Below are 9,138 nucleotides of genomic sequence, written 5' to 3' on the forward strand. Positions count from 1 at the left end.
ATCATCATAGTTATGAAGTGAGACTTTTGATTTTTTGATAGATTTTTCTATACACCCTCATGAGAGTAGAGTTTGATCGAAGTCATATTAAAAAATCTCTCTCTCTCTCTCTCTCTCTCTCTCTCTCTCTCTCTCTCTCCCCAATTTCATTTAAGATACACAACCAACATAGTGGGCATAATCAGCAAATGGTGGTTATTTCAACCACCATGTTGGTTGCTTGTAAAAGAATACTCTCTCTCTCTCTCTCTCTCTCTCTCTCTCTCTCTCTCTCTCTCTCTCTCTCTCTCTTTGTGTGTGTCTCTCTCTCTCCACCTAAATTTTGTAAGATTGAAATGAAAATTGTCCACCATAATGATTTTTTAGGAAATAAGATAGGTGCAAATATCATTGTAAGTTTGACTACCAGCCTGCATTGTTTCAAGTATGTGTATTATGTGCTCATTATATTCCTTACGAGTTCCTTACATCCCTCTATAACCTAAAAATATTCTTCTTGTTTGGTGAAACTCTTGTTTTATTGTGCCAATACAAGAGATAACTTCCTCATTTCGTCCACTTCTCCTTTTCTTGTGTTAAGTTGATGCCCCCAAGCTTCTCACATCAGGTTGCATCACTTCTGCTTGACAAGAAATCAGTAGAATCATGTAAGTACTTCTAATGGACAAAATATTTGACATTGTGCATTCAAGATATTTTGTGTTTGTTTCAGGGGAAAATAGCATAGCTTATGTTTCCCTCTTTGCAGCTGGCTGATATATGCTGTGCACTCGTTTCACATCATCGAGGCCATCTCTTAAGTTAGAGAGTATGGTGTCTTGGGCATGTAACTCAAGGGGCATTGGAGGAGTGGGCACTCGAAGAATCCTTGAGTGTAGGGTAAAGTTTCTAAAGTCATAAGCCTTCTAATCCTTGCATGATTGCATGTTATTGTTTTGAATTGAGACCGTAGTTTGTATTCTTTGCTCTAATGGTATCACTTAAATGGATGCATTTGCTACCTTCAAGGCTAGCTACTCTGTGAGGAGGTATTTTTTTTGGTGTTATCTCTGCCTTTGCATTCATTGTGAAAGTGTCTTCCATTGCCATTTGGCTATTGTATCAATAGTTTCATGGCCTTGAATCTCTTTCTCATACCTTGACGTTGTATATTATATTTTCTAACTCATAGCCTCTGTCTAGTCTCTTGCAACCCATGACAAACTACATTACACCATGTGGTACTTTATTTTAAATAAAGAAAGCGAGCCAAGAATTGAGAAATGACTTATGTTAGACTACCTAGATTTTCAAGAGAAAAAAGGACTCACATGAAGCTTGATTATAGGAATAAAAAATTGTGCATGTTCCAAGAGACCTTGAGGAAGCATGGGGGGGGGGAAAAAAGCTAGGAGAAACACATTATTGAAGCATGGCAAAGAATGTTATGTGTAGGTAGAAGCCTACAAGTGATAGGGTAGGGTGAAATTTCAAATGCAAGAACAAGGAAGATGTCAAATATTGAGAAAAAAATAGCGGTCTTGTTTTGCTACCTCCAATTGTACATCACATAAACGGGTACAAAGAGGCTTCGCTAGAAAAAGGAAAAGGCAAAAGGACTTGCCACTAGTTTGATGCTACGGATTAAGAAATGGGACCACCTTTGACATGCTTATGGGCCTCATTGCAAGGAAGTGACAATGCAAAGTGATAAATAATGTTGGATTTATTCAAAGAGCATTGTATATGTACACATTGAATTTTTCCTAGTGCATTGTTTCAAAATTATTCATGCCTTTCCAACCAAAGAAGAAAACGTTATTGAGCATGCCATCAAATGTCTCAAGTAGTGCACTTTCAAATGAACAATTTGTTTCCATATACATGTAAAATAATTATTTGATGTTTTTAAAATATCTTCAATATCCTTCAAGTTTCGAGATACATGGGTTAAAGCATGGTTAGGTGGTACTAAAAGTAGTGTCTTTAACACTCTTTCTATACTACTTTTTTCAAAAACTTTGGAGAGATTTAGGTAGATTTAGAAAATACTAGTAGTAATCTTTAAGATTCTTATCCATAAAAGTACTTTCAAGAATATTATTTGGGATTCAAAACCATAATAGCAACCCTCAAATCAGCCATCTTTTTTAAACCTAAAAGCAAAAAAGTGGCTAGCCATGCTTTAACCCACATGCTTCATGGGTATAACCGTGTTTGCAATAGTTTAACGATCTCATTCAAGATACCAATTGTGTAACGTTTTGATCTCATATTCAAGTTAAGAATGTGTAGATTAGTTTAGATACTGAGTTTGTGAAAGTCCATTGAGCAATGCATTAGCATTGCCCTCATTTCTTGCATTCCATGATAACGTGCATGGATCTAGCTTACTAGCTTATCAAAAGTATTAAAAGCATAAAATTATAAGTTGAGGCAATAGAATGAGAATGTGTGCCAAAGCCAAGGTGCGAGTAGAAGCACTAAGAATACAGGAAAAGCATATGATAGAGAAGTAATGAACCCCAAAAATGGTATTAACTCAAAGAAGATATCTCATATAATTTTTTCTAATTGTACATGATTTTAAGGGCAACAAGGGTGAATCCCTAATGGGAAGACTATAAATATTAAGAAATTGATAAAGAAGTTTAGATACTAGAATATCACATTTTGTGAAGCTCCTATGCTCTAGAAGCACCTACCAACAACTCATGTCATCAATTTGGATCTTCATTAGATGTTGTGGATCCATTTCACAAGCATATGGCCCGTGTTTTAATAGGAACTACATAATGGAAAAGGAAACAATGAAAAGTGAAGCGATGGGTGCGATTAGTGATGCAACTTGATGCGTTTAAATAAGGCTCGTGACTTTCCCAAACTTGAGCAAAGAGATTTACACTTTGTTGGCACCATGCATTGGATGGTTTACCTTTCTTTCAACTTGTGCTAAGATAGTTTCAATAGCAACCTTGAAGCATCTACATGCCATTGGACACAAAGTTCCACCTTCCTTGGTAGATGCAATATAAGCGATTGAATTGCTTGGCTATTAAGCTGATGCAAGGCTCAAGAGATTTATGGATTCATAGAAATTGACTCTCCATTTCGAAAATGGGTATTGAGGTTCGATAGCATTCCATTGATGAACCAATAAACAATGTCAGTTAATGGAGCTTGATTGGCTTTGGCATTCTATTGATAGGCTTGGTATTATATTGCAAGACCTCTAGCATTTGCCTCATATAGAACTTCGAAAAGATTGTTTTTGTTTAATAGAAAGATATATTCATATAAGGAGTGGGCACATGCATACAAACAATGTCAAAGGAAAGATCGGAAGCTTACTCCAAAGCCTTAACAATTAGAAGCGTTCTTTGAGATCCTTATATTTATATATATATATATATGGAGAGAGAGAGAGAGAAAGAGAGAGAGAGAGAGAGTAGCATAAGATAATGATCTAGTAGAGGACTATATGAAGCATCCAACATTTGCACACGATGACATGCTTCCACACTATGACATGAAGAAGTGGTGAGGAAACCTTAGATGTGGGGGGGTGGGGGGAGGGAGAGAGAGAGAGAGAGAGAGAGAGAGAGAGAGATGGAGATCATGGGTAATGCATTTGTGCATGTAGGTATGCAGAGAGGTACGGGGAGGTTCACGCATTTGAACCCTTTGGCCATTTGGGGGGAAAAGGATGATGACAAAGGGGTCATGGCAGCCTTTTAGGCTACCATAGTTATAAGTATGTAAGACTAAGGGTACCTGCACCCCACTAAGGCTCTCTCCTTTTATTTAAACTCTCGTACCAAAGGTGTAAGCAACGCGCGCGCGTGTGTATGTATGTGCTTGAGAGAGAGAGATAGAAAAGAGAGAGTGGGCAGAATTGTATGCCTGCATGCCTGCCTCTGCTTCAGAATAAGCAGCTTTAATAGTGTATGGAGATCCCCTGCCACTGCATTCTTTTAAGCTTTCATCTTGGGTTTGTAACCCCGCATGACACTACAAGGCTCAAGCAGCTCCCTCCACTACAAACTCTCATCTCCTGCTGCTGCTTTTTAAACCTGATCATTTACTTCAGACTACATACTAGGAATGATATCGGACTACATAATCGGACTCACTGAGCGACCCACATCTCGTTTTGCTGCACAGAAAAGACTACTCCTCGAGCGTGGAGACAGACAGACACACAGAGCGAGCGAGAGAAGAGAGAGAGAGAGAGAGAGAGAGAGAGCGCGCTCTTTTTGTTCGAAATGGGCAGCTTCGGAAAACTTCATATCCGCGCAGTTAATTAGCTTCCCTTTGCTTTGCTCCTTCTGTGCTTTATCTGAAGAAGATGCAAATGCAACCATTTGATTGAGTGCCTGTAATCGTCTCTGCTAGTTGACCATCCTTGGAGAGAAACCGAGAGCGAGCGAGCGAGAGAGAAAGAGAGAAATATTTCTTGTGATTGATCAGAAATTCTCTTCCATATAGGCTATATAGCTTGGCTTCCGTTTGCGTCACTCGTGAGAGCCACTTGCTGAAGCTGTATCGCCTTCAACATTGAATTCACTGGCCACCGCTCTCTCCCACGTTATCATCACCATACTAGGTCAGTTATCTGAAATTTCTGCTCATCTTCAATGCTGGCAATACTTCAATCCTCGCTGAAGTTCCGCTTCGGCCTCGTTTGTAGCTCACCTGCTCCAGTTGGAACTTTGCAACTCGTTTTATATAAGCTGCTAGCTGTAGGATTTCAGTCTCCTGCCTCTTATCCTCTCATGCTTCTCTCTTTTTGGCAGTTTGCTTCATTCGACTAACAGCAATGAGAATAGAGGTGGCATCGCTCGGTGTAGTCGTCCTGTTGGCTTTCCTCGCCTCCCAACACGAGGCCATCACCGATCCCACCGATGTCGACGCTTTGTTTCAAGTGAAGGCTGCCGTCGACCCTGCAACGATCCTCGCCGGCTCCTGCTTAGCAAGCTGGGATTTCTCTCTAGACCCTTGCGACAACAGATTCAAAGAGAAGTTCGCATGTGGGTTCGATTGCACAGCTGATATAGCCGGGGTAGAACGAGTGACGAGCTTGCAGCTCGATCATTCTGGCTATGGCGGCATCCTATCACCGTCCATCGGGAATTTCTCACAGCTGCGTTTTCTACAAGTGTCCGGTAACTCGCTCGGAGGAGAAATTCCTCCCACTGTCGGACAACTCACCCAGCTGATGATGCTCGACTTGTCATCCAACAACTTCACGGGATGCATACCCGAGTGCGTTGGTTCACTTAAAAGTTTGCAGACGCTGAATGTTGCATACAACTTGCTCAACGGGACGATTCCTCGAGCTCTGAACCAAGTGCTCGGCCTGACGGAACTGCGTGTGGAGAGCAACAATCTCGGTGGCTCTCTTCCAGATTTTAGCAGCCTTACGCAGTTGCAGGTCCTGGATGCATCCGGCAATCAATTTTCTGGGATGCTACCTCGGCATTTGCCACCTTTCTTGTGTTCTTTATCTTTGAAGAACAACCATCTAACAGGAAGGGTGCCCTGGACGATTGCGACGCTACAACAGCTGAACGTGCTGGACTTGAGCAGTAATCGCCTCACAGGCGCTCTGGATGATACCTTGTTGGCTCATCCAAGCCTGCAGCAGCTCAATCTCTCCAATAACAGATTCACGTTATTGAAAATTCGTCATCCGCGAGCTCTGTCGAAGAGTGAGATGGTAGCACTTGATCTCAGCTACAATCTGCTTTCAGGACCTCTTCCTGGCTTTTTTACCTCCATGAGGAAACTATCGTCGCTCTCTCTGCGGCACAATTTCTTTCATGGAGTCATTCCTGAGACTTACGCCCTCAAGGCTACTGCGGCTGTGGCTGGAATCGAGCCGCTTGAGCGACTTCTGCTGGATGGAAACTATTTAACAGGGCCGCTTCCGGCACCCTTCATGCAGAGCTCGCTCGCAGACAGCATAGCAGCTAGCTTTGTGGACAACTGCTTAAGGAGTTGTCCAGCGCAATATTCATTCTGTCGGGGAGGAAATCAGAAAGCCGAATCGCTCTGCAGGCTCTTCAACCCTGCACCATAGCAAGCTGTTCTACTGCGATGCAGCTTTATCTCATAGCTGTAATTAAGCATGGAGTCTCAATGGATTGTCTCTTGGAGGATGTTAGAATATTAGGCTGTCAGACGAGTTTTAGTTAGATAAGAGTAGATATGATCAGTCACAAATTTGGTGAGCTGTTTCTTCTTGAAACAATGAACCTTCAAATGTGCAATTGAAGTCCAGACTATCGATAATCAGACCCATACAAATCAATGGACCGACTCTCTTTTCATCTGTCTCTTAGGATTGTAAATATACATAATCCTTGAGCACATATTAATATGTCCCTGCGACTTGCATAAGATTTCAGTTTGAGAGATGCAACGAATCACGGTGATGAGAAACTGAGTTAGCTAGTCTAGGCACCAAGGCAACGTGGGCTTCACGAGGAAATCCTCGGAAGCAGATCGTTGAATATTCGAAGATTGTTTCAATATTACGATACAAATTGAATGAAATACTCACATTCTGTCTCATTCTTTCTTACATCAGAATGTTTTCATAATTAGGATTCAAAATTGAAATCGACAGCGATCGCGGTAGTGGATTCCGCCGCCAGCGGGCGATTCAGAAGGCCAGCGAATGAAATCAACTCATGGGTCACGGGTGCGATCTTAATAAGATGTGAGACCTTGGAAGCTTGCTGGTACATCTTGTTGTTTGCCGGCCACTGGACTCTGGAGTCTGGAGGCCAGCAGTGCCGTAAAAGGCTGCTTGCTAGCCTAATCGTCACGGGACGGGAATTCAGGCAAATCATCACCGCAGGCCTCTGAATTTTTCACCGTATGAAACTTACGTCAATCAACAGAACCACTGTGTAAGGCTACTAGCAAACTGCGCTTGTTTTTCCCGTGCATCGAATGGAGGAATATAAATAATATAACTCTCGATTTTATACGCGGAAGCTCGGAAAAACGGCGAAGAGTATTTTGCGGGGAGTTGTCATTTCGCGCACTCCTGCTACGGCGATTGAGCCGGTGAACGATACGAGGCCGGGATTTTTCTCGTGCCAGGAGATGATCATGATTCGTTAGCTCCGTTCCTTCATCTTTTGATAGACGGACAGACTTCACTCAATCCCTGGCTGCTGCCTGAGCAGCGTCTCTTCGTGGGCAATTCGAGCTCCATTGATCAAGCGATCAGCTGGAAAGTGAATGCAATTCCATCACGAAATCGGCATCTCGAGATTTACGAATTCGGTGTACGGTATGATTGACGCAACGACGGCACCAATCCCAGGCTGGCGGACTCGGTCGAATCCGGCCGATTTCCCTCGCGTTACGAATTCCAAGCTTCACGGATTCGTTTGTAGGTCGTGGGGGGGAAACGCTAGCTCACCTGAACAGTTGCCCACATGTGGTGTGTCCCGCATAGTTGGCAAGTGTGGAAAAGAAAAAGTTTCATGACTTCCATGCATAGATCATCTCAATGTGAGCTTATCTTTTCTTTTTTTGTTTGAAATTTTATATTATTATATTACATTTAAAAAAGTGGGCATAGCCCTAGAGGCTTTGAGTGTAAGTGTCCATGCGCAAGAATGTTTGCACAAAGTCTTAGTAGATATGGGTTATGGCAAGTATGATGGATTGATTGTTCCTACCAATTTATTGGAGATGCAGAATCAAGGTTACTTGAAAGTAGAAGGCATTATCAATGAGTATGTGCAATACTTTGTTGCAATTGGTTGCGAAAGCCCTATTTTATCGAGCTGCCACTCTTCCAGATTAAGGTCACTCAATTCACGATGTGAATAGAAAGTCCTCAAGCTCAATTTGTGGAATAATGCATCTTAAGTCCTATGCAACTATAGTCCTTACTTTTCCTAGAGGTGGCAAAGCTAGAACCAACCTTGAGTTCCAATCAGTGAGATAAATAGCTTGCCATGAGATCATGCAACTCGATAATGTATCCTTAGATTTTGTATAGAATTAAAAAGTGATTTGTTTGTCTACAGAAAGTCCACTCCCTCAAAGAGCTTAATCAAAGTGTCTTAGGGGAAGGAAAGCAATGTTTAAGGTCAAAATCCACATGTCTTGTAAAAGGCTTGGAAATCGGTGATGAAGCAAGCTAAGCATGTCCATTCTTGCCCACTTTCCCTACCAAATCATACCATTGGGAAATGACTACCTCTAATAGCATGGACCCTAGAGGAAGTCGCGGCAGTGCAGTGGTAGGGCTGCCAACCTACCGGGGTGGCGACCCTCGTTCGACTCCCAATGGGAGTCCAGGCAGGGCGGCATCCCCTCGATAGCCTCAACCATGTGTGTGAGTTTATTTAAATTTAAAAAAAAACATGGACCCATTTCCCACTTAGACCCATTTTTGAGAACACATCGCAAGCCTATTTGCAAGAGTGATGGCATTGTTCCTCCAATTTCAACTCTGATCACCCTATAGCCTGAAGCCTTAGGACCTTGTCATAGGCTAAGAACCAATTTGTAAAATGGATTGCCTTGAGATAGCCGACGCCCTTAATGAACCCTTTGTGAAGAAGAGAAGAGGCAAGGGATAAACTTTTGTGAGTATTGATAATTTACCTTTTGCAAGAATACCCATGGTGAAACATAAGAAGCTTAAAGCATAGAGAAGATATGTCTTTAATGCATGATTATTTTCAATGTTTTCTCTTTTGCTTAAAGCCTATATATTTATAGGCCCAAATTTTTGATTAACAAATTTTATAGTATTTAATTATTGCTAGAAAAATACACACGCTTCGTGACACCCACCAAAAAAGCTTGAACCAATCTCAAGAAAGATATAAAATAACAGTTCATTTTTATCAATTGCTACTGATCATTTTATAACCAGCCTGATATCATGTCTCTACTGAAAGTTATAGGCCTCTGTGTCTAATGACAGTTCGTAGAGTGTTTTGAGCTAAGTGTAAAGGTGTCTATGAAGGAGGTGCAATGTTTCCTCGGAATCTACCCATCTGACCTAATCAGCCCCTTCAAACTCCTCGATATATATCAGTTCATGTCATGTTGAGCCGTAAGATCTCCTTTCAACAACGTATCGCTCTTCTCTTTGGCGTAGATCGGCTCGCTGAGATTATG

The 9,138-nt window shown here is 41.8% G+C and overlaps 1 protein-coding gene across 2 annotated transcripts; it reads left to right on the plus strand.

The window, feature by feature from the left end:
* Positions 1-3,856: 3,856 nt before the first annotated feature.
* Positions 3,857-6,476, plus strand: LOC147887254 (uncharacterized). Of its 2 annotated transcripts, none has more exons than XM_087394743.1 (3): positions 3,857-4,277; positions 4,468-4,585; positions 4,776-6,476. In XM_087394743.1, exon 3 carries the CDS (start codon positions 4,799-4,801, stop codon positions 6,059-6,061), a length of 1,263 nt encoding a protein of 420 aa, XP_087250869.1. In that variant the 5' UTR covers positions 3,857-4,277; positions 4,468-4,585; positions 4,776-4,798; the 3' UTR covers positions 6,062-6,476. The 2 variants fall into 2 exon arrangements, with proteins under 2 accessions (XP_087250869.1, XP_087250870.1); XM_087394744.1 differs by having other exon boundaries at positions 3,857-4,003.
* The last annotated feature ends 2,662 nt before the right edge of the window (positions 6,477-9,138 follow it).

This window comes from Dipteris shenzhenensis, chromosome 23 (genome assembly GCF_047967505.1).
Source record: "Dipteris shenzhenensis isolate YYH24624 ecotype China chromosome 23, Dip_SZ_1.0, whole genome shotgun sequence".
In the NCBI taxonomy this organism is placed as follows: Eukaryota; Viridiplantae; Streptophyta; class Polypodiopsida; order Gleicheniales; family Dipteridaceae; genus Dipteris; species Dipteris shenzhenensis.

Excerpts from the sequence above, each read along its gene's own strand:
- LOC147887254 (XM_087394743.1), top strand. The coding sequence starts at position 4,799 with ATGAGAATAGAGGTGGCATCGCTCGGTGTAGTCGTCCTGTTGGCTTTC.